Source organism: Cydia splendana, chromosome 2, assembly GCF_910591565.1.
Source record: "Cydia splendana chromosome 2, ilCydSple1.2, whole genome shotgun sequence".
Classification (NCBI taxonomy): domain Eukaryota; kingdom Metazoa; phylum Arthropoda; class Insecta; order Lepidoptera; family Tortricidae; genus Cydia; species Cydia splendana.
The window spans coordinates 18,611,248-18,637,151 of record NC_085961.1 but is presented as its reverse complement, the minus strand read 5'-3'; the positions used below and the strand labels follow the sequence as shown (position 1 = coordinate 18,637,151).

The following is a 25,904-nucleotide window of genomic DNA, read 5'->3' as shown; positions in this document are numbered from 1 at the left end:
ATAGAGTTCGCCCCGAACGGAGAACTCGCGATTCGCCAAAAAACGATATACTTACGATACGAGTGGTTTCATATGGGTTTCATAGACATCTATATTTTCGACACGTTTGAATAAAATAATTACACATTCAAGATGGCGGCCGATTTTTACATTTTTTTCTACGGGTATGATATGAATCAAGGGACCATTCGGATCCTTAGGGGACCATTTCTCGAACGGTATTAGTCTAATATTATTAGTGTGTTGCCATAGTGACCCATACAACTTGACTGGTTCGTGGACTACTAATGAAAGATAACTTTTATTAAAATTCGGTAACGGCAGGAAATTAGAAAGCAAGGCAAACACAGTCGCAATACGGCGCTGATCCGCTAATCCCAGTGCACAATAACCACGATATCGTATCTAGATATCGCTACCGGTAGCCGTGCGTGATAAATATCTACTTGAATATAGGTGCACAATTTTGGTTGACGAAAGTTTGGCACGGGTTTAGAATTTTTTCAGTTTATTACAAATCTCGCGCCTGTTCTTATGAATCAACCTACATATAATCATTGGTTGTCTAACCTACTAACGTGGAACAAATTGGGTAACTACATATACAATTAGGAACCAATATTAATAAAGAATAACACTTTCGGATTTTTCAGATAGATAACAGAAATAAATAAGTCACTTTAGATATCAATCAACTTCTGACTTGTCCGACGGATCGCAAAGTTTACCCACTTCAACTTTCTTTGAATTAAAACCGACATTTCGACAGTTTCCCAGTGTCACCGTCCTTTTAGAAAAGGCCATATGTTCTCAGCGTCGCAAACTGCCATTGACTTGAATTAGCTTCCTGCCCTCAACCCTGAGCCTCAACCAATTGATGACTGAACCAAAGAGAATTAAATCACTAGAACGTTGACAGAACTATAGCACCGTCATGCCAAATTATTGGAAAGGGTCAGTCAGGGATTATAAGATTAACTTTATTGCTGGACAACGGTCACTTTCTGTATAAAATGAAAAGATAAATGTGAAGATTTGTTTCGGTACCCAATCTATCACATGTCTAATTTTTCAATTGTTCTTTCAAATAAGAAAATGATAGGTAGGTACCTTATAAATAGGTAGGTTAAATTGATAGTTTGATAGACAATCTGAAAGAATCAGCCCTAATTAATTAAATTAATTAATCAGCCATAATTCGTTATCGGTAACAGCGTTTTAATTCCATGGCCGCATGGCAGTTAAAGTAAAGGAATATAACAATTTTGAAGGAGACGGTCAATTAAGATTCATATGAAGGTCATTAACCTTAATTAATAATTTCAGCTGAATTTTACTTTACAGATTCCTTTAACCCAACAACGCTGCCATGAAATTAAACCATTGCTACCGTTCACTACTATTCATTATAATATTTCGTACAGTTAGAAAATCTATATAACTTACTAATATTTTAAAAATCGTAATACTTATCTCTACACCTTATAAAACAAAGTCCCCCGCCGCCCGCCGCGTCTGTCTGTATGTATGTAACCTATGTTCGAGATAAACTCAAAAACTACTGAACGGTTACCATCAGTTTGTCACTGACATAAACACCGTCGAGAACGTAATTTACTTTCTATACATCTATCTCGCACTCGCATACTAGTGCAAACGGGATGTATAGAAAGTAAATTACGTTCTCGACGGCGTTTATGTCAGTGACAAACTGATGGTAACCGTACTGAACGGATTTTCATGCGGTTTTCACCTATCAATAGTTAGAGTGATTCTTGAGGAAGGTTATTAGGTATATAATTTGCTACGGTTTTGTGTAACCCGGGGCGAGTCGCTAGTTTGAACTATAATAGCTCATTCCACATTTTATATGTATGTATTTACTACATAGTAACTTAAGTATACTTACCTATCTATCTAATAAATATACTTGGTCAAGCAAATCTTGTCAGTAGAAAAAGGCGCGAAATTCAAATTTTCTATGGGACGATAACCCTTCGCGCCGAGATTTTTTAAATTTGCCGCCTTTTCTACTGACAAGATTTGCTTGACCAAGTATAGTTATGTTTAAGTCGAGATTGGGAAGGTGCGAAGTCGGTGGAGGGGGATGTGGCGCTGATCGTCACAATGTTGTGCCGAATTTAGTTCCTATGTATTTATTTTTTATTTTATTTTCTATCAGACAAGCGTTTAACCAATCGTGAAGTTCCAAACCAAACTACCGAAATTACAAAATACTTACACGTTGAATGTTGAAATAATTGAATGATTTTTTGGAATGGAAATTCTGCATATTATTTAATAGGTACCAATTCTTCTCCACTTCAATCATCACTCCGTAAAAGTTTACCCTTCTAACTTCTAATAAACTTATCGACGCGGTGTCCATCTACGGACAACAGTTGTAACTTATTGGACGTGTTTCAATTAATTGAATCGATACCGATTAAGGGGTTAGCTGTCAGTTTTGCAAACCTAATTAAAGAACAATTGTACCAAATTGTACCAACATCGTAGTAAGCAAAGTAGACGTAGGCACATGTGATTTTGGCATTTTGAGACTTAGCCAGGCCTAGGCAACACTGTAATTTTGCAATCATTTTTTTTTCATTAGACATTTTTACGATTTTAATTACCTAAGTATGACAAGAGAGTCAAAATATTGTTGGAAACCAATAATGACGCATAATAAAATCCAATAGCCTACAAAACCATGTTTGAGTGATACAGCTCCAAACAATTGCAAAAATACGGTCGTTTTTATGCAACTTTTTCTACCTTTACTTATGCACACCAAAACAAATGAACTAAACAGACCAAAACATGTAATGTTTATTAATCCTAAGTATACTATTATCCTCGCAACAATAAAAGTCAGTCTCACGACTCTCGCGCCGCGGGGTGCCGATATTGAAATTTCTCTTTTTAACTTTGAAAAGATGACACCTGTCAAATATGCGCCTGAGTGTACTCTTTAGGAGGATCACGAAGGATTTGTAAACAGATCTGTTTTAGCGGAAATGGCTTACCTGTGGTTTACTTAAACTACTACTTGCATTTATTCCATTACAAAAAAAACTTTTATTTTTATTATAGGTAGTTCGTTTTTTGCTATAGTAAGCGATCTTGACATGTCTTTTAATTGAAAACCGCTTTTTAAAAATCAGTAACTATTACTTATGAAAGCAGAAGAATATAAATGATCGTATTAGATTCATAATTGTTACATATTTGCCGTGACTTATTTTTAAAACGTGTTTTTTAATTAAAAGACACATCAAGTTTACCTTTTTTCTAATGCTAGAAAAAAGAACTCTATACATCATAGTTTAAGAGACGATAGAACTGTAGGTACCATTAATAATGTCCACTAGCATCTTTTAGCAATATGTACGAATATTATAAGTCTGTTAATCTTGTAAGTAGATACCTACATACTAAAAATTATCGTAACTTGTGTGTGTAGCTATAATAAGGTAACTATAACTACCTAATGGTCCTAACCTACCTATACCTCACAAAACATGTACGAACATGTACAGACAACAACAGCAAGAAGATATTCAATTCGTCTAACCATTTTGTTTATTTATTTCCAGCGCCAAAGCTGATGATTCCCCCGGCGGAGTTCGTCGCCCAGGGCGTCATGGGCAGTCCGCAAGAAGGCATGCGCACCCCCACCGGCAGCCAGATGCTACCCAACTCTCTGCTCAACCTCAACAACACCGGCCGCACCAACTTCACCAACAAACAACTCACAGAACTAGAAAAAGAATTCCACTTCAATAAATACCTCACAAGAGCGAGGAGGATAGAGATAGCCTCCGCTTTGCAACTGAATGAGACCCAAGTCAAAATATGGTTCCAGAATAGACGCATGAAGCAGAAGAAGAGAATCAAGGAAGGGCTAATCGTTGCCCCCGAGGTCCAAGCAGCAGTTTCGTCTGATGTTGTTGGCTCTAGTGAGAACAGTCGAGAATCAAGTTAAAACGTGAACTTGAGAGACCATTACTAGTTTTGTTAGTGTTGAAGTGAAGAAATTTTATCTATTTAAGACTTTGTACAGAGCTTCCTTGTATTTAATTGTAGGTTGTGTAAAATACAAATGTTCTTTGCCACGCTTATCAATATTTTTAGAAACAAATATCTTAAACCATAATTCAGCGACATTCTTAACCCTTCAACTCCCACTCCCACCGTCGAGATATCGACATAAAATTACCTCTGCCTGTACATCTGCACACGCGATTTCATATAATTTATATATATTATATCAAAAATCAAGATATCAAGATGTCTGAGAAGTAGAAGGTTATGACTTTTCCAGGTGTTTGGAGTTGAGGGGGAAAATGCGAAAGCAGTGTTAATTTATGCTGGCAAACTCACATTGTAAACGAATTTCCTGTCATTACAATCGTTTCTCTGAACTTATTAATTACCTACCTATTAGGTAGGTAAACACCGTCTACTTATATATGTCGGCGGCCGATCGTAAGATCAGGCATATCGTGAAATTCCTAGGCATATCGTGAAACGTGAAAATCTTTGACTCGTGCGCTACGCGGGGCTCCTATTTCTGGGCAGTTTGCCCTTCGGGCATCTGAAGCAACCTAACGAACCTATCCTACCTATGTATTGGTTTAATGTGACTATCGTCAAAACATTACACAGGAACATTACGATCTGCCTGATCTTACGATCGGCCTACGACATATAAGTACGATCAAGAGCAATAAAATCTGATAAGAAATTCTACAAATTTAGGTACCATTGACCGGGGTGACTTTCAAATGCAGGGGCGACTTTAAAATTCTAGTTTTTAAGCCATAATATATTCATGCGAGATTTTTTACAGTAGGTGAATATGAATATATAGTAATCTAACTAGTTACAGGAATATTTTCAGTAAATAATGAATAATGGTAATTCTATGGCCGTTTTAAATCTATCAAAGTAACCCCAAATTTTCCAAAGTCACCCCGGTCTACGGTACCCTTCCGCATGCCTTTAAGCGTGTTACAAGAATAAATAGGTATGTATTTCTGACGCACTTTCACAGTTTTCGTAACTAATTCAAATCTGAGGGCCTACCGCGAACACCGAAGTTCACAAATTTCGGGCATCTTTCTCTTTAATCCAATTAAGGCGTAATTAACTCTAATTAATATTAACCAACTAATATCTGAAGTAGCGACAGAGCCAGTTGTTCGAAATTTACGAACTTCGATTTTCGCGGTAGCCTGCCATGTTAGTAAGTACCTCTAAAACAGCACGACGAAAAAAATGTACCTACACTTCACTTCATAAGTGACAACAACAATTAAAGTTTTGTAATTGGTACCTAGACCAATAAATCTATAATCATGTGACATACAAGTCCTCTCTTAGTATCCCCTGTGCCAGTGTCGGATAGACTTAGTCCATATCGTTAATTAATTAAAAAAAAACAATGCTTAACTTTACTGTCAGCGTACAAAACGAAGGTTGGTAGTTTTATAATATAAATATTATAAGCATAACATATATTTTAGAAAAAAAATCTAGCGAGAAAATTTCACGACTAATTTTACTACAGTGCTAATGAATTAAACAATAATATCTATCTAACAATTATTTATCATAGCCAGCATTCGCGGCGGGACAAAATTGGCCTAAATAATATTTTAGTAACTGTATTTTAACAACTTCAGTGCGGCAATTAACTTGACTCGTAGTTAACCATACTTTTACACCACACTGAATGTGGTGAATTGTACTTACCATTTAAAAATATATCACGTTTTATGTCAAAAATACTGTTTCAAACAATTTATAAATATGTACATTATCATTATTATCAACATTATGTAAGTATTTACAGTGTTGAGCCTTGTTTAGCTGAAAATTTGATTATCTAATTATTCATTTACCTAGATAATTTTATCGTTAGGGCAGCCGTTGTTCTGGGGTTATTAGAGAGGTATTTTGACTACTGCATATCGCTGTAGATACTCATTGACAGAAACAGACGGAACACACTTATTAATTAGCAAGACAGAAAAAGTTAAGACTGTCGAAGTTCGTACCTTAACCCTTTTAGAACCATTCAAATCTATAGAGATATGTCTAACTAAACATATTGTCCACAGGTAGTTAATTAGGTATAATAAATACAAACTTTACACTTACAGCCATCTGTACTAACTATTTACGTATTACCCTTCGCAGCTAGAGATTTCACAGCTGCTGCAACGCTCAATTACTGAAATATTTTTGAATGTGACCCCTTATTTAGAGATATATTACCTACCTATAACATACATTAATATGAAGTTCCTTTTTTATATACTGTACGAGTATGTATGTAGACATTATTTTTTTAAGATTTTGTGTGATGTTAGTTTTGTTATTGTCGAGTAAGCCTTATTTGTCTTATTTAAACCATTCTAACCGAAATCTGAACTTTTTGGGCTCAAGGTGTTTAGTTTATTCATGTTCAGAATGTAAGGTCATTAAAAAAAATATAGGTAAAGGGATATTAAAATAAGCTACCCTTAGGTACATACGACTCGTCGCGTTTGATACATTTATGATGGAGCATGGAGTGATTGGAGTGTATGGACGCATGATAAACGCGGTTAACGCCTGATGTTTCCGAGAGAGATAAAAGGGGCGATCGCTCGATAAAAAGAGATGCATCTCCGCTTTGACCCCCATGAGTCCGATGACCCCCTCCGCCCTGGGTCCTGGGCTGGGCCTAGGATTTGACCATGCGACAAAAAATAACTAGAATTTGACTACGTGCAGTGGCGTAGCTAGACGTAGGCGTATGGGGCTTTCGCCCACGGCCTCGCACTTTTAGGGGGGCCTTGCAAAGCTAACCTTTTTATTACCTTAGGAAAACACAAATTGAAAAGGGCCTCGCAGATGTGGTTTTCGCCCACGGCTAGATTGGTTCACGCTACGCCACTGATTATGTAACCCCCCCCTGACTATAAAGCTGGACCCGCCCTCGATTGATATTGGCATATTGATAAATAACTAGTGAGTGTTCGTTACAATTTAGTTTATACTTAATGTCATTTTGATATGATTTTATGGTGGCGTACGGTGCCGTCTAGTTAATTGTAGAATACGAATTATAATGGAGTATCTGTCTACATCTACAAGATAGTTTCTTTATGTGGTTAAACGAACAATATCATTTATTTATCAAAAATCAAATGTGTCATATTTTTTTATCTATTTTTATTAAACTTTACATAAGACCAAAGCTCATTTTTTTGTTATAATTAATTTATTACTTACAGCTTCTATGTAATTAAAGTGTACAGTCAACTTGGTATACTAATATAGTAATTGCGTGTTAGGTCGGTTTGTGTGTACATTTGTTAAGCTAGTACCTAATACTTTATCAATAAATTAATTGTAACTATTTTCATATTGAAGTTTTAATGTTTTTAAGGTTTTAAAAAACTACCCTCGAAAGTAAAGGCATCCCAAGCATCTTAAACTTCAGTAGGTACGGCCATATCGTTCGTACCATACACGGAGTAGTACAGTCAACGGTAAAAATATGGGTGTACAAATAATTTCAAAAATATGTCCCATAACTCTTATGTCAGTGAATTAAGAACTATGGGACATATTTTTGAGTAAGTTGTCTACACCCATATTTTTACCGTTGACTGTACCTAGTTCTGTCTACACACTAATTGTGGTTGTAGTATACCTACGCAAAATGCATCAAATGTGGACAATATTTTAAATAATCATCATCATCATATCAGCCAGAGGACGTCCACTACTGGACATAGGCCTCCCCCAAAGAGTGCCACAATGACCGGTCTTGCGCCACCCGCATCCAGCGGACTCCCGCTTATAAATAATAGCGCCCGATTAATTGATAGCTAGTGACTGCATAGTTGAAACAGTGAGATTGCTATCAAAATGAAGCAGGCGGTAATACTTTTATATAATTCATTTAATATAAAATTACTTAGGTACTCCTTATCGCCTTCTGAATATGATACAGTCGTGTTTCGTAAGCTCGAAAGTAGGAAGCGTCGTTGTAAAAAATCTGTGACGTACAAATACAAGACTTGGTGCAGTGTTTGGTACAGGTAAGAATGGAAGCAAGAACTCAATAATATTTGTGTGTTATCCTCCTAAGGCCCAAGGTCCTACCTATAGTAATTATTCAGTTCGATGAAATTTAAATCATATTCAACTGGAATAGTTAGAGAAGCTTGTTTTGTTTCGTTCAACTTTCAAAACCAAAATCAACTCTATTCCCTGCACTATAGGTTCAAATTTCAGGGACAAATTCTGGATTTTTCCTTTGTATGGCTGGGTCTTAATAGGAGGTTAAGAACTTTACTACTGCAATAAAGTGTTGACAACCCGTTTGTTGAACTCCGGATATACAAATGTCTATAGGTAGGTTTATTATAAAAAAAATCTTATATCTTTTAATGTTTATTAAATGCCCTTTACCTTAATGCATGTAGATATCACATTTGATTAGTTACAATTATGACACAAACAATGGTTACTTAAGCATAAAATAATGTATCTTTTATATCTATTAAAAACGATAACTTTGTTTTGGTAAATGCTTGGTTGTACTATCGATAACATTAAACTGAATAAGCTCTATAAACTATTAAGTTGGTAAGTGCATGTTTGTACCTTCTATTTGGTAAATGCTTGGTTGTACTATCGATAACATTAAGCTGAATAAGCTCTATAAACTATTAAGTTGGTAAGTGCATGTTTGTACCTACTATTTGGTAAATGCTTGGTTGTACTATCGATAACATTAAGCTGAATAAGCTCTATAAACTATTAAGTTGGTAAGTGCATGTTTGTACCTACTATTTGGTAAATGCTTGGTTGTACTATCGATAACATTAAGCTGAATAAGCTCTATAAACTATTAAGTTGGTAAGTGCATGTTTGTACCTACTATTTGGTAAATGCTTGGTTGTACTATCGATAACATTAAGCTGAATAAGCTCTATAAACTATTAAGTTGGTAAGTGCATGTTTGTACCTACTATTTGGTAAATGCTTGGTTGTACATATTATCGAGTAAAATAGTAACAAACTTATCGTAAAATAAAGTTAGTTATACTAGTTGTAAGTTGCAATAGTTTGACTTTCTATCGTAATTCGTAATACATGAAGCTAACATCAATATAAAATCTGCAAATACTACAAACAAAAATAAAGGCATATATAGGTAACTGTAATTATTAAACGCAATGTTCCATTACATTGGCCAATATGATCATATTGATCATGGACCACTACTATGATAAACTGGTATTTAAAAGGTAACTTAAAAATTAACGGTAACATTAATTTTGAACATACTCAAACGTGAGGTTATTTTCGTTGAGGTTCTTGATGAGATCGGTTTTGGCGAATGCGATTCCCGTAGTCAATACTCCGCCACTAAAAATAAAGAAGAAACAATTTTTTTTAAGTGTCTTATTATGTGATTAAGGCTTACGTAATATTGAAGTGAATTCGATGAATACAATAGCGATGTTACCGTAACCACAGAATAAATAATAGTACTAGGTCCAGAAGATTCACTCTCTAACAACGCGTGTATTACGAGAGATATGACCGCAAGGTGGCGCAAGCGCGAGCAGGCGTCCGGTCCGGTTGCCGGTGCGCGGCAATTACTACTGCTAGACACCAAAATTGGTGTGGGCCGCATGTGCATGTAGCGACGCGACGAAATCGCGGAGTGAGCCACGTCTGCCGTAACATTGATAATTGAAATTTTACAAATTAACCCTTTGAACGCTTTACGACATAGGGACTGTCCATAAATTACGTCATCGTTTTTTGACGATTTTTGCAAATAAATTTAAAAAAAATAAAAAAAAGTTAAATAGAGCAATATATTTTAACAACTAAATTGACAACAGAGAGCCTACCGCGAAACACGAAAATCGAAATATCGTTATCTGCCTCTCTATCGCTCTTGCGTATTCGAGTGATAGAGAGGCAGATAATGAAATTTCGATTGACAGAGGTCACTATAATGCTAAGTTGTGAATGCAACCGCATAACGTATAGCGTCGCGTCGCGTCATAGTATTCCTCTGAACTACAGATTTCCATGTACTTACCTGCCAGGCATCTTGTCATGTTCTTTAAGGCAGGTGACGGCCGAATAGATTAGTGCGGTGACTGTTGCTCCGTAGCCAGGGTTCACGCCTTTCACCTGCCGTGAAACATAAATATAAGTAAAATTAATACAAGTGGAAATGAGTTTTTACATGCGTAGCCACTTTTAACGATGCGATACCCGTATGCCTACACCCTTTGATCTCTATGGAGTTAGAGTGGGACCGGGATAAGTGTCGTACTCGAAGAGAGGCCTATGCTTAGCAGTGGGCGATAAAAGGCTGATATGATGATGATGAGAGTTAGACAGAGCTAAGTTGGCAGCGATTTTGATAGCGCAGACTGTGCCCCAGAAAAAGAGTTGAATATGGTTTTTTCTATTCTGCTTCTACTGACAAAATTGTTACAAAAATAACATATTTAAACCGGCTCTATCGCAAATGTATGTGCCTTGTAACAAAATAAATTCTCGATAGACCCGGTGTAATTATGTTTTAATATAATTTATATAATTACCCTGACTACAGCTTTCTTAGTCGGCTTGGTCGCTTCCACATCGGCGCCCTTCTCCCACCCCTCGCCATACAACTCGAACATGAACGACGTGTTGTTCATCACGTTGTCCGTCGGGCCCTCGTGCGTCACCATGCCCGCCGAGAACAGCCTCGGGTACTTCAGGAGCAGCATCCTGGTCAGCGAGAACTTGGCCATGAGGAGCAGGAACGTGGCCACGATGGAGGTGAGTATGGTGGCGAAGAGCGAGGGCAGTTTGAAGTAGGGCTTGAACTGGACCGGGCGCTTGTGGTCCACCTCGTACATGTGGCGCTGTGTGCGGTACACGATGGACGCGTCCGAGCCAGGGAACGGGAGGCAGTACGCGCCGTCGTGCTTGTGGACGATGCCACTGAAAAGGACAACTATTATTAAGACACTATTACTATTGTTTGGTTGACTGGTAGAGAATGCCATTTGGCATTAAGTCCGCCATTTGTACATTTTTGTATATATTTTGTGCAATAAAGTTTAAATAAAATAAATACCATTTTCGCAGTATATTCTTATGGCGTTATTCATAAACGCGTTACTGGCCTGAATTAGCTATAAATCGTTTGTCTTTATCTGTCATTTTGACTTATGTACATAGTTGTAAGAAAGAGATAAAACATAATTTAACTAAATCAGGCCCGTAAAGTTTTATGTATAAGGGGGTGAAGTGTTTCAGAAAGAGGCGAAAGCTGCGCCTAGAACGCGCAAATATGTAAAAACTAATCTGTGCCTAATTTAGAAGTCACACTGGTTCACATTAGCGTGTGACTCGTCTGCGCTATGATCCTATGATTATTACGGCGCCATATGTATATGTTTTAGTTGGATATAGTATTTAATTGGATTGACAAACCTTACAGTTAAGTAGAGTCAGGCCACGCTAAGTTTTCATGCCAAGTGCTACGCCTAGTATGGAGCTTATAGGAATATGTAAAATGTATTCATTCATCCTTAGGTACTTGTCCTATCATGTAAATAAGTACTTCCCGAAGACATTATCATACTTTTCTCTGGCATTACTCAAAAATCATCACTTAAAATGTTGTTGTATACTTAATGAAACTCACAAAGTATTGAAATCAGCCAAATAACCACTGAAATATATAATTTCTAATAAGATTTTCATAAATAATCGCAGTAACAACACCTCAAAAACATCTGACATTACGATGTCTAGATTTTCTATGGATTTGACGTTTGTTTGTTTACATGATAAGACACGTAAGGATGAATACACTTTATGTATTGTTACTGCAAAGTTAGCGTGGTCAGAGTGTAATGAATGAGCAGTTACCGGGGATGCAACTTCGGCTTGAAGCTCGGCAAACGGTCCGGGTACAGCTGTTTCCGTAGTGCGGGTAACTTATTGCGGCTGCAAATTCTGGAACCAGAGAAATACACTATAAAATATTACACATTTCCATGACATATTAAAACCTTGAAATATGGGTTTATAAATATCAAACAAGAATAACAATTTTTTTTACTGACAGCTACTTATGTAATTTCTATCATATAATATGGAACTATATTTTGGGGTCATCCTACCAATATAGTGTTACCCCCTTATTCATAAACGTCTACTAAAGTTGACAAGCCGATAATAATCGTTTGTCCCTTTATACGTCGGAAAGGGACAAACGATTATTATCGGCTTGTCAACTTTAGTAGACGTTTATGAATAAGGGGGTTAGTATTTACGACTAAAGAAAGAACTTAAGCTTTAAATATCTGTTCTTGTTTGTGTAGCCGTCGAAAACTTTACGGGTCATAATTAATTATAGGTAAGTAGGTACCTAATCTTTAACAAATAACCGACTACACACAAATTTCAAAATACCATGGCTATGTTTGGCCGTAATGCATCTAACCTTATCTTTTCTCCGACTATCCTTACCAGGATTCAACCTCAGAGGGCCTACCGCGAACCACGGTCGACGTGTTGCCTCCCTGTCACACTTACGTACGATTTTACAAGTGCGACAGAGAGGCAACACGTCGTACGTGGTTTACGGTTTACGGTAAGCCCTTAGGACGACCAGCTCTGAAGAGACATCGATTTTCTAGGCAACACGTTGTACAGGGTGGCCCAAACATACGTTGACAACGGTTTTTCTAATTATTTTATTAATTCCTTACGTAACTAGTACAAAGTGAGTTAAAAATTAATTTTTAAAACTACAGTCTTTTTATGCAACAAAAATGTATTGTCTTCAAAATAGCCTCCTTTCGCTTTGATACACAAACGCAAACTTTTGTTCAAAATTTCAACTCCTCCAAGGATATTTTGTCCCATTCTTTGGTAAGTGATGCTTTTAGAGCGTTTACACTTTTGTGTTTTGAACCACATGCCCTTGTCTCCAAGATTGACCACAAACTATAATCCATTGGATTTAGATCAGGCGAGTACGGTGGCCACTCTTTTGAACTTATGAATCCGGGAAAATTATCTATGCACCACTGCTAATTTTAATACTGGATAAAATAATTAGAAAAAACGTTGTCAACGTTTTTTGGGCCACCTGTATATAAATAATTTGCTTCCTCGCCTTACCCGTTCACAAGAGATTCCCAAGTGCCGTAGTGTATGATGCCGTTCTTGGTAACTTCACTGCTGTATTCCGGCGCCACTTCCGAGCTTAGGTAAGATTCCACGGAGTTCAGAGTCCCTGAAAAACAGATGAGAACAATGTCAGGGCAATAATAGTAATATACCTACTAATTAATCTTTACCGAGAAGGACAATATTAAAGTGAAACTTTTATTCTATCGCCCCAAATTTTTGGACTGTCTATCAGCATATTCAGCATGTCCCATTACAGAATTAGTAAAATTCTACTTTATTTCTAGTACTTAGAGTTCATAGTCATAATAAGCATCATCATCCAATTCCCATCGGTTGCTGGCTAATCGCAACTCGCAAGCGAGTAGACATCTCGAAAACTCCAGTGTAACGTCACCGTGAGATCCGTAACAACCTATGTGTAATCGGAGAGCTTACTTATACTGGTTACTCTAGCCATTGATACGTGTATGATAAGTAAAATTGATAATGTCCTAGCAACGTTGTTTACTGTCAGATAAAAGTATAACCGAATAAAAATGGAGCAAGCATTAAACACGAGAATGATTCAATTAGGGAAATTAGCCTCCCAATACTAAAGGAGCCCACTGATATAACAGTCCGCCGGACGGTATCGGCCTGTCAGTTGTTCGGAACTGTCAAAATTTTCCGGCGGACTGTTAATCAATGGGCCCCTTTAGGCTTAAAATATTAATAGTGCTCAATATACTAGGTTAAACTTACCGTCGAACTTCTGCTGCATGTAAACGAGTCCCATGTCGTTGGGGATGCTATCGAAGCCGCACGCGCTCACGATGTACACGCCCGCCTCTCGTGCAGCCTGGTCGTATTTCAGTTGCATTGATTCGATGAACTGGAAACATAATACGGAGTCTTGTTATTTCCTTTTTGACCGAGCGAAGCGAAGCGTCTACGTTGCGTCTTAGGCGGATGCTTTAGTAAATTTCGTGTGTCGCATGTTTTGCTCTACAGGTCGCATTTCTAAACCAATTCTCGTGAAATTTTGTAAGCAGGTTAGATACTCGTATAACTAAGTACCTATATAAAACAATTGTAGATTTCGTTTTTTTAATGCCTGAGCCATGGGGATTTAGGAGGTACCCATATCTACAGCTCACATAGCCACTAGTTAATCAGCACTGATCAAATCAGTAAGCCCGTTGAAGATAGAAATATGCCTATTTAATCAAGGGTTGTTGTCGCACATCAATACCTCTAGTTATTACCGCTCAATATACTGATTAAGAAATATTTACGGAGAACGGAAATATAGGTAGGTGTGTTAGTTTATTTTTCTCTTTCAGGAAACATAAAAAAATTGTCTACACAAAAACTAAATAACATGACGCAATATACCCAAAACATGACTTTATGATGTTGATTGCGTCATACTAGCAAGGTTACCTACCTACTCATCACGTAAGGTTTCTAATCATAATTTTAGTACGAGTAGAATAGCGTACCTTTTATTGCGATTAGTTGCGATATTTGTTGCCTTCGGGTTAAGGTATTTGATTATCTAAGTAGGTAAGTAACTACATAATTAGAAAATTGATTTTTTTTAAAACCATCTAACTCTAGTTTTATGTGCCATTTAATTGTTTGTAGTTGAGTATTGGACTACCTAGCAGTTACGTTTAAAGTCAATATGATGAATATTATTATGGTGTTGTTTTTTTCATTACTTGAGTATGAGTAGGTATTAATCTAATAATATATTTCGTTTCATATTAAATAGTTGCAGCAAATGTAAACAAAATTATCATTCCGATCATAGCCACTACATGACGCATACCCCATATACATTGAAGTTGACCTTCGATCACTACCAGACAGAATTACCTAATCAGACCGATATAGAACGGTACCTATAAAATATATGTGGTATGAAACTTGCTCTGTTTCAATGTAGTTGCACTACAATGCAATGTAGGTATTAATTTTTGTACACTACAGTGTGACTACAGTTACTGTACTACTAGTAGTGTACTGTACTAGTACTACTAGTGTACTGGTGGCAACCAAGCGTACTGGCCAGTGGCCACCTAATGGTAAGCAGATCCAATGGCTATGCATGCATGTCACTCCGATTTGTTGCATAGGTACACATGGCCATGGACGTAACTGGTTAAGCCTAAGCCCTGTTTTTATAGATAACGAAACGACAATTCGATTCGCCAATTTACAACCCAATTAATTTAGTACACATATTGGGTTGTACATTGGCACGCAGTTTAGGTATGTAATCAATTAATTATTATGTACAATCGCTATTTACTGTACCTACAGAAAAATATTGAAATAGAAACCATAAACAATAAAGGCGTGATCAAATATACTTGGTCAAGCAGATCTTGTCAGTAGAAAAAGGCGGCAAATTTGACAAATGTAGGCGCGAAGGGATAGCTTCTCATAGAAAATTCGAATTTCGCGCCTTTTTCTACTGACAAGATTTGCTTGACCAAGTAAGTATATCTGACATCTGGTTCGTCTGATTCCCATGTAGGTATATATCTAATAGCAACGAGGATCAACTAAGCGTAATTACTATTTTTCCAGGCTTTGACGATGCTAGATTAACGTGAATCTGTCGTCCATCTCACAATTATATCCTTCTACGAGTTGATGCAATCATTTCTTATCTAGTTACCTACGAACGACGTAACGTAGGTAAAATTGTTGACGAAGTACAAAATATTGAAGCTAAGGTAATTTTTTGCATGAATTGTTTATGCACGCTGGGTTTGTTTGTATACACAGGTGCAGGATTCCGATTTTATTGTGCATTTTCTGTCGGTGCTTCGAAATATATTATGAGATATTTTAAGACACCTAGTACCCAAATATATGTACCTACATCACCGACAATTATCGACGTTGGAAAGTGTGAAACCCAATACTATGACATTCTTATGTTTGCCAATACTGATATGTCAGAAGATCGATGTAAAAGAATGAAAAAATGGCCATGAACCGACTCGGAATAATTCCAGTTGCAATTATTCTAAAAGCAGCATCATTATAGCACGAGTACATGTTAATTGTCATTCAACTGGAATCAACTGGTAATCATAGACATCACAGACATCATAGTGGGAATTGAAATAATTAATTTTTGTGAGTTATAAGTAAGTGCTACCACGGCAGTTTCCTATAACTTTTTGCATTATAAATAGCATAATTTAAGTTCCACCAGAATATTATTGTCACCATATTATAGAATGTTCTAGATTCTCAATTGGCATTATTACACTACCTATAAAGAAACGTTTACATTCAGCACACAGTCGGCGGTGAATGATCACATTTAGCTTGCGGTTAGACACATGTTATGCCATCCTTAAGAAGTACGATCACGCAGCTAATCGGGCAAAAATATCTATCATAAATATCATAATAGGATATGATATTATTTCTAGTGCCATAGGAGAGCGTCATATAATTTTGAGCGCTCATCCGTACAAGATATTATTCCTGGTGACAGTACTGAAATAACTCATGAGCCGAAAATACCTATAATTACATATATACGTTCCCTTAAACCAAATTGCTAGTATTTCTACCGCGAGACAGGTCATTTAGGTCACCTATTGTTTCCACAGTAATGCGTGGTAGATATTGTGAAGGTGATACATTGTACGGTCTACGACACAATTATAAGCATCTTTTTTCAACATTATCTCAATGGAGTAAGGGAAAAAATGTGGGTGTAGACTGTAACTATGAAGACAATAATAATTTTGGATTGTCTAGACCGGGACATTATAAAGGTCAAGCTTGATGATAAATTTATTTGTAATATTTATTTAGCAAAATTTAAACACATTACATTTGAATATTGTTTTGGGATTGGGATTTTAAATAAATGTTATTTGTTAAGGCGTTTATGTCTAATGAGTAATGCTAATGTGTGTTTGCAATTAATTTTATGATTTGTAATAAACGACGGGACCAAAAAGAATTTCCTTTTAAATGCAACCAACTTTACACTTTAAGCGATTATCACACTTGTGTGGATCCACAAGCTGGTCGCACACTGGAGCGGCGTGTTGATCCGCATCCAATGTGGAGACAGAATTACAAATGGTTCCCCTATAACAGCACACAGGCCGTAGTAGCAGAGCAGACAATCACTGTAAAGCGTACTGACTAACGGCTCCCCATTACATGCGTCTTAGTATCGACCGCTACTTTGACCACCGTGCGCTTTGCAGCTTGTATAGGCCACAGCAGTTGACAATCATTGTAGTCATAAAGAGTGGTAGGTACTTACAAACGGCTCCCCGCTAACGTCAACCACATGCGTCTTAGTAGCGACCGCTGCTTTGACCACCGTGCGCTTTGCAGCTTGTATAGGCCATAGCAGTTGACAATCATTGTAGTCATAAAGAGTGGTGGGTACTTACCAACGGCTCCCCACTAACGTCGACCACATGCGTCTTAGTAGCAACCGCTGCTTTGACCACTGGCTCGCCATACAACTTGTACGGGCCACAGCAGTTGACAATCATTGTACAGTCATAAAGAGTGGTAGGTACTTACAAACGACTCCCCACTAACGTCGACCACATGCGTCTTAGTAGCGACCGCTGCTTTGATCACTGGCTCGCCATACAACTTGTACGGGCCGCAGCAGTTGACAATCATTGTAGTCATAAAGAGTAGTAGATACTTACAAACGGCTCCCCACTAACGTCGACCACATGCGTCTTAGTAGCGACCGCTGCTTTGATCACTGGCTCGCCATACAACTTGTACGGGCCGCAGCAGTTGACAATCATTGTAGTCATAAAGAGTGGTAGATACTTACAAACGGCTCCCCACTAACGTCGACCACATGCGTCTTAGTAGCGACCGCTGCTTTGATCACTGGCTCGCCATACAACTTGTACGGGCCGCAGCAGTTGACAATCATTGTAGTCATAAAGAGTGGTAGATACTTACAAACGGCTCCCCACTAACGTCGACCACATGCGTCTTAGTAGCGACCGCTGCCTTGACCACTGGCTCGCCATACAACTTGTACGGGCCGCAACAGTTGGCAATCACTCGCGCCTGCTCGCACATGTGCTTGATGGACTCTTCGTCGGACACGTCGGCTACTATGATCTTGATGCTGGAGAGGTTTTCACCTGTGAACAATTTACAAGGGTTTTATTTCGTTTCACCTGCATCTATGAGTACTACTGTGTCAAGTGAGACCTATTTCCTGGTCTTAGCAAAGTAATGGACCTATGCGACTTCATAAAAGTTTGTAGGTATAAATTGTTGTCTCCAAACTGATGGTGTCCCTCAGTCTGGAAAACGTAACGTAAGCCCGTATTTTGGACTCGTCAGAATAGTGTCGAGGCATAGCAAACTGCAAATTATGTACCTAAGGAAAACCAATAACTAAACTAGAAACGATTGTCGCTTATCGAGAATTGGATTATCAAATCGATATTTCGCTAGTTCAAATCTTAGACTGGTACCGACTAATTTTCAATACAAACTGAAAAGTTTAAATAGGTATCTTAAATGTTGCAAAAATGTTATGTTTTCCGTGAAAACATAAATCAGACTAATTATAGGTAAGTACCTTATAGATAAGTACAAGTTTATTAGTATACTCGTACAATACAACTATAAATGACATCAAATACAAAAGGTACCTCTCTACTTTCTAAATGTACATAGGTTTGAACTTAGGTACTTTATTTAAATGATAAACCAGTGGAATTTAGATGTAATAAATAAAGCTAAGTGTGAACAAAAATGTCCAAGTCATTGTTGCGCCTTTAGGTCAAAGTTTCTAAGATGTGTCAGCGCATAATTTTAATAGTCTGTTTTTACATTCCATGTATGTATTGCGTCAGCTACAAGTACAACCAGTATTGAAATAGCGATATCCTTAAGAAGTTTTACCCCACGCCTATGATGGCAATAGTACATTACTACAGAGGCCGGGACGAAAGGGGTTGCCGGCCGAAGACATATAGACGGCCGAGCGAAGCGAGGCCGGTAGGTCTGAGCGCGGGCAACCCCATTTCCCGCCGAGGTATGTATAGTGCTTTTCTCAAACATGCAATGAAATAAATAAAATAAAAAATCCACGAAACCCAAGTTTTATTTATAGAAAAAACTAAAAGTAAAGTACACCCAAAATATAACCAACACGTACCTATATCATTATCACGCGTATGTTTTACACGAGTCGTGTATTTTTACTACCCGTATATTTTCATGTATCTTTGATTTTTTCGCCTAGTATCCGTCTGACTGTCGTTTTCGTCACATAAGTTTACATAGTCTTTCATGTTAATATCATGTTTCACATACATCGTTGCTTTATGCACGGAGTAAATAAGTATAATTTCCACAGTGTTGACGAATTCGTAGTTACATTCATTTAAAATATGCCACAAAACTGTTTCTAATAAACTGTAAGCCATTTTTCTTAGTTTGTCAAATAATAAAATTGCCATAAGCAACCATATACATACTTCGTCTTTGACTTGGCGGCAGAGGCAGCAAGTTATTAAAATCAATTCTGCTTACGCTGCCAATTCCAACGCCTACGATTACAATTAATATTAAATTCATTATTTCGTCGGAACTCATATTAAAGTCAAAAAATTAACAACGCACCATAAATCCAATAAAACAGAATGAATATTTTTCAACTTTACCTCCATAACAATTTAAAAAATATAACTACGCGTGTTTGAGTAGACCTTTTTACCGCTAACGTTTAGATGAAATATTTTAAATGTTTTTATTTGTGTAGTTAAATTTAAAATAATAAAATTATAGAATGTATTATTTATTAAGTTCATGTTGATTTTATACAAATAAAACTGCAAATTAGCAAATATTGCAATTAGCAAATAGCAAACATTGTTTTTTGTTTTTTTTTTTATAGGCGTAGTGGCAGAGTGTCATTACGAACCATAAAGCAAATACTGCCTCTAGTTTTTTTTAATGGATGAATGCCACGATACTGTGTCAAAAATATCTGTGAAATGAAAATTAAAAAAGAGGACTTTGCCGGCCTAGGCCTGCAAGATGTGTATGAAATTCCATGAACGACCTTTTGTCCTAGCCGCACCTGAAACGTCATACTTCGCAGCCTATTATAAGGAACATCATCATCATCATCAGGCTATATTAGTCCACTGCTGGACATAGCCCTCCCCTAAAGAGCGCCAAAGCGCCCTGTCTTCAGCTTGCCGCATCCAGCATCTGCCTGCAGTCTTTCGCAGATCGTCATCCCACCTGGTCGGAGGGCGTCCTACACTACGTTTGCCGAGTCGCGGTCTCCACTCAAGAACACGTTTACCCCAGCGGTTGTCGGTTCTTCTTGAGATATGGCCAGCCCACTGCCACTTCAGCTTGCTAATTCTTTGAGCTATGTCGGTAACTTTGGTTCTCTGTCGGATGTATTAGTTACGAATCCTATCCTTCAGAGAATCCCCGAGCATAGCTCTCTCCATAGCTCGCTGAGCGACTTTGAACTGGTGGACCAACCCTACCGTGAGTGTCCATGTCTCGGCTCCGTAGGTCATGACGGGTAGGACGCACTGATTGAAAACTTTTGTTTTCAAGCATTGCGGTATGGATGACGAGAAGACTCGGCGAAGTTTCCCGAACGCTGCCCAGCCCAGCTGGATCCTCCTCTTGGCCTCCTTCTCGAAATTGTTTCTACCTAACTGCAGAATCTACCCAAAGTAAGTGTATTCGGAAACGATTTCGAGGAGGTGACCATGTACGACTATCGGTATTGGATTAATGTGGCCATTGATCATGACTTTGGTTGTATCCAAATTCATGCCAAGACCGATGCGTCGTGAGGCTGAAGCTAGGTCGTCCAGCAACCGGTTCAGCTCCTCCAGCGGCTCCGCCATTAAGACCTGTGTCATCTGCAAATCGTAGGTGTGAGATGTAGTCGCCGTTTATGTTGATGCCCTTACCTTTCCAGTCCAGCGTCTTAAACACATCTTCCAACGCGCTTGTGAACAGTTTCGGGGATATAACATCCCCCTGCCTCACTCCTCTGCGCAATTGGATGGGTTTAGACTGCTGGCCCTGTACTTGGACACTCATAGTGGCGGCTTCGTATAGACATCTCAACACCTCGATATAACGATAGTCTATTTGGCATCGCTGTAGGGATTCCAGAACAGCCCAGGTCTCGACAGAGTCAAAGGCCTTCTCATAGTCCACAAAAGCTAGACACAGGGGCTGATTATATTCTTCGGACTTCTGTATAATCTGCCTCACTGTGTGAATGTGGTCTTTGGTGCCATATCCTCCGCGAAACCCTGCCTGCTCTGGCGGCTGGAACTCGTCGAGTCTCCTGGCGAGACGATTCGTGACCACTCGTGAGAACAGCTTATAGACGTGGCTCAGGAGCGAGATGGGTCTGTAATTTTTAAGGAGAGTTTTGTCCCCCTTCTTAAAAAACAGCACCACCAAACTCCCGCTCCACGCCTTTGGAGTTCTCCCACTGTGAAGGACGGCGTTGGAGCTCCGAAGGTCACGCCGTACCATCTTCGCAATTTGCTTGTTTAGGTCTGGCCTTCTCAGACGAAGGAACATAACATCAATATTTCATTGCATGTTGGAGAAAATAATCTTACGACTAAGGAATGTAAACAGGCCTTTATTTGTATGAAATTTCGGTTACCAAATGGTTATTAAACGGGTTTTCCATACTGGTTTACATTCCCTACTTACGACCCGTTCGTTGGCAAGTGGTAGTAGCCTAAGGACGCGTATCTATTATCCAAAATGTGAGAGATATACGTTCATCTTCATCATCATCATCCACGAAACTGTCCAGTGCTGTACAGATGCCTCCCTCAATGATCTCCACAGCGGTCGGTCACATGGTGACCTCCTCCAACCTGTCCCTGCAATTTCCACCAAATCATCGGTCCATCTTGTAGGGGGCTTCCCACGCTGCGTCGTCCGGTCCGTGTTCGTAAATCAAGAACCTTTCTACCCCTACGGTCATCAGTTCTCCGAGCAATGAGCACTTAAGGCTTTGCAACTCTCTGAGCTATGTCGACGACTCTGGTTCTCCTGCGGGTCTCATCATTAGGTACGGATTCGGTCCCGCAGAGAAACTCCGAGCATAGCTATGCGTTGCTATAGAATTTAGATTAATGGCAACCACACCCTAGGTTATAGGTGTACACCTATAACCCCGTGGTATAACATGGTCACAAAGCTTACCCGTGGCCATACAGACCTTCGGACATTGTCAAACTATAATTGCTCCATTTTGACTTCGGAACCATAAAAAGGAATATTTTGCCCTTGTAGAGGTCAATGTCTGCTAAAGCCGTAATCATACTACATGTAACACAAGGCCGATAAAGTCGTCGATTCGGTAGTTAAAGATTTATTTTAAGCGTGTTGCTTTGCTTTTCCAGTTCGGTTTAAAAATAAACTCCCGCGCAATGGAAAAATTCCCTGTATTTAATCCTCTGATATGTAGCAATAACATAACAGCATTACTAATGGACTCGTCAAAGTCAACTTAGTGTTATGCCGCCCCAAACGTCAAGACGCTAAATAATCTATAGTCATTATCTATAAAGGTTTAAAAACAGTTTCGTTATACTAATTTAAAAACAAGGTGTAGAGCTGCATTGATTCGGTAATTACCTTCTTTTGACTGGCCATGATTTAGCCATTGACATTGACACAATTGGAGCCTTTAGCCATCAGGTCAAAGTTATTAAGTATTATTAGACAAATTAATGATTGTTCATTTAAACTTTTTTTTTCATATAATATTATTACAAGTACTTACCCAGATACAATCTTTTGTTTGTTAATTGAATGACTAGTAGGTATATGTATACTATACCTAATATATTATCCATACATGTGCCAAAGAGCACCTGATAAAATGCATACCTACCTTTAACATTGACTTATATGTATTTGCGTTTAAAAGGTACCTTCCCTTCATCATGCATTCTAATCATTATCAGAAAAAGACGATAAAACTTGTGCTTATCAGTTAAATTATAGGTTGCCCACGTCGTTATAGGTTGCGTTGCTATAATGCGAATTTTGCGACCAAAGGTTATCACACTCTGTATGCAGTAGATAGGTTATAGGTATACCTCAAGGTTGTTAAGACATACATATTTACTTTATTTTTATAGTATGCATGTTTGTCACACGTAATAACAAGTACACTCAAATATCTAAGTCATTCAAATGCCCTTTATTATCAATCAATAACGATATTTGGTACATGATTTCCGGTTTTACGGTGATGACAATCTAGGTATTAACAAAATTATAGATTGTCAATCACTGTATTGTTTACCCATCACACTTCAAAATAAAAAAAAGAGTATGGTTGATTAATCTTACACCTTATTACTTTGGGCTATATTGCTAGCATAAATATGCATGTCTTACAAATGGTTGTACCTACTGCGAAAAAAGGTGTGAGTGTCAATACTACTTTTATGTACATATTAAATCCTTTTTTAAATACTCATCACAATTTGCCTCATAGTAGATGACATTTGTTATTGTTACCTTCCTGCTTTATAAAGTAGACTAGCAACCGCCCCAGCTTCGCACGGGTTATCAAATTATACACCTAAACCTTCCTCAAGAATGACTCTATTGATAGGTGAAAACCGTATGAAAAACCGTTCAGTAGTTTTGGAGTTTAACGCAAACAAACAAACACACAAACTGACAGAGGCGGCGGGGGACTTTGTTTTATAAGGTGTACTCGTAGTGATGACCTATGCCAAGGATTGTTAAGTTGTTGTTCTTTTGCAATGGTTTTTATCTGTAACATCCGCCCATGCAATGCAACCACACAAACAATTGTAACAAATCAAATAGATGTAGGTATAATGATGATTCATGATCATGTTAGTACCTGTGCTATTTATAAGTGGTGAAGAAATTGTCACCAACAAATGAATTCATGAATTCATCAAATGTGAGGAAGTGTCATGCAGACAAGATGATGATGATGATGTGATGTTAGTATAACTGGATTGAGCTATTATTTGTACTTATTGTGCTAAAATAATATTTATATTAATATATGGGTGAAAATCTAAGGTGCTTGCATTTAATTGTTTTCTTAGTTTAACAACAAATACTCAATCAATATATTAATATGATAACTTTATACTAAGGAATCAATCAAATTGTGAACTATGTTTTTGTGATTCATCCATCTGGTGATTAAATTATTCCTTACCAGTCAATTTTCCAATATCAGCCATGAGGGTCTCCAACTTGGACTGTGAGCGGCCAGCCACTCCCCATGTCAGTCCTGGATACTTCTTGGCAACACGGACTAACTCTTCAACTGCCTTCTTGCCGGTGAAGCCTGTGGCCCCAAACACCACTATATCGAGACGTGACATCTGTTGAAAACATAATTATTTATGTGATTTAGACATCTGTCGTACCCTGGCAAATACATATAGGTACATATATTTTATGATTTTTCTAAAGGTACTAAACAATTGTTTTTTGATCTCACAAGGGGTATTTTATTTACTGGTGATTTACTTATTAAAAGATGTGGTCATTGTCATTTTCATACAGGAAGCAATTTAAAACCACCAACAACCTACTAGCTATTTATTTGATGTTAAATATCTTTGCAATTTAGGTCAAGGAGTACCTAAAGCAATATATTTACAGAAATCTTAGCATCCGTTAAGCTAGTTTACCAATATATTTTGTGAAATTCACAGCAAAAAGCAAATAAACTAAAAGGGAAATCATTGGGAGAGACAGTTAGTTACAAGATATAAATAATATATTCTTCAAAGTATTACGCTTCAATTACACTTTTCACTGGGTAAAAAAAAATATAGAGACTAGAAAACACTGGCTCATCTAATTAATCAAATTAAACAGAAGGTGACCTCTTACCTTAAAAATTAATGGAATCGAAATAAGCACAAGTTTTAATTCTTTGCCAGCTAGAGAAGGATAATGATAATAAATTATCTCCCACTGGGATGGGACTCAAAAGGAAGAACTAAGCAGCTCTTCCAAACAAGAAATAAAATTGATAAAATGACTGCGAAGTATGACACTCATTATCAAACTGCGCCGCGCCGGCCGGCTGATGGCTGATTGGACAACTTGACACTCTTGACCATAGATTTATAATATATAGAGATTCAGTCTCAGCGAGCTGTCACTGTTACCACTTTTTTTTAGTGTACGATAGACAATTTAACACCACCTTGCTGTAGCCATGTCGATAAAGTCATATCGATAAACTATCGACATTTCTTGCACTTTTAATTTTACTTCAAAGGTTTAACGATACCTAAAATAAACAAAAACGCTTTTATTCTTTATTGTGGTTACTATATCACAATTTTATCGTTACGTATACCTACTAAAATATGTGTTCCGCAATAATTGAATCATTTTATTATATTCTAATATATTTATTATTCATTAGCATTTCAATTATTTTTATGTTTAACGAAGATATTGAAGCTTCAATAAATAGCTATTTCGTTCCGCTGTGTAGCGTTTATCGATATATAACATGATTAAAATCGACTTTTCACATCCCTAAAAGAGCACACATACACGTTTTTACGCACACATACACGTTTTTACGCACACATACACAGCCTGGGTGCACC

The 25,904-nt window shown here is 37.7% G+C and overlaps 2 protein-coding genes across 4 annotated transcripts in view; one reads left to right on the top strand and one right to left on the bottom strand.

The window, feature by feature from the left end:
* The window catches only part of LOC134804705 (homeobox protein CDX-1-like), a 39,300-nt gene extending 35,077 nt beyond the window's left edge, over positions 1-4,223 (top strand). The window contains exon 2 of the mRNA XM_063777863.1: positions 3,600-4,223. Coding sequence (XP_063633933.1) covers positions 3,600-3,988 — 389 coding nt within the window. The 3' untranslated portion in view covers positions 3,989-4,223. The remainder of the gene's footprint in view (positions 1-3,599) is intronic.
* Positions 4,224-8,439: 4,216 nt separating this feature from the next.
* On the bottom strand, positions 8,440-25,369 carry LOC134805173 (saccharopine dehydrogenase-like oxidoreductase). 3 transcript variants are annotated; one of them, XR_010146250.1, is made up of 10 exons: positions 25,171-25,369; positions 24,485-24,653; positions 18,199-18,386; positions 13,978-14,107; positions 13,225-13,339; positions 11,965-12,051; positions 10,641-11,028; positions 10,127-10,221; positions 9,063-9,438; positions 8,440-8,670 (listed from the first exon to the last, which is right to left on the bottom strand). XR_010146250.1 is itself a non-coding variant. In XM_063778474.1 (9 exons), exons 2-9 carry the CDS (start codon positions 24,651-24,653, stop codon positions 9,342-9,344), a joined length of 1,269 nt encoding a protein of 422 aa, XP_063634544.1. In that variant the 5' UTR covers positions 25,171-25,369; the 3' UTR covers positions 8,440-9,341. The 3 variants fall into 3 exon arrangements, 2 of the variants coding, with proteins under 2 accessions (XP_063634544.1, XP_063634557.1); XM_063778474.1 differs by having other exon boundaries at positions 8,440-9,438; XM_063778487.1 differs by lacking the exons at positions 18,199-18,386; positions 24,485-24,653; positions 25,171-25,369 and adding an exon at positions 17,931-18,053 and having other exon boundaries at positions 8,440-9,438.
* Positions 25,370-25,904: the final 535 nt, after the last annotated feature.

What these genes read in the sequence shown, in the direction of transcription:
- LOC134805173 (XM_063778474.1), bottom strand. Translation starts at nt 24,653, where the DNA reads ATGTCACGTCTCGATATAGTGGTGTTTGGGGCCACAGGCTTCACCGGC. An exon ending in TGATATTGGAAAATTGACTG is followed by an intron (nt 18,387 to 24,484) that starts GTAAGGAATAAT and finishes AATTGTTCACAG; the next exon opens with GTGAAAACCTCTCCAGCATC. An exon ending in CATGACAAGATGCCTGGCAG is followed by an intron (nt 9,439 to 10,126) that starts GTAAGTACATGG and finishes CTTTATTTTTAG; the next exon opens with TGGCGGAGTATTGACTACGG.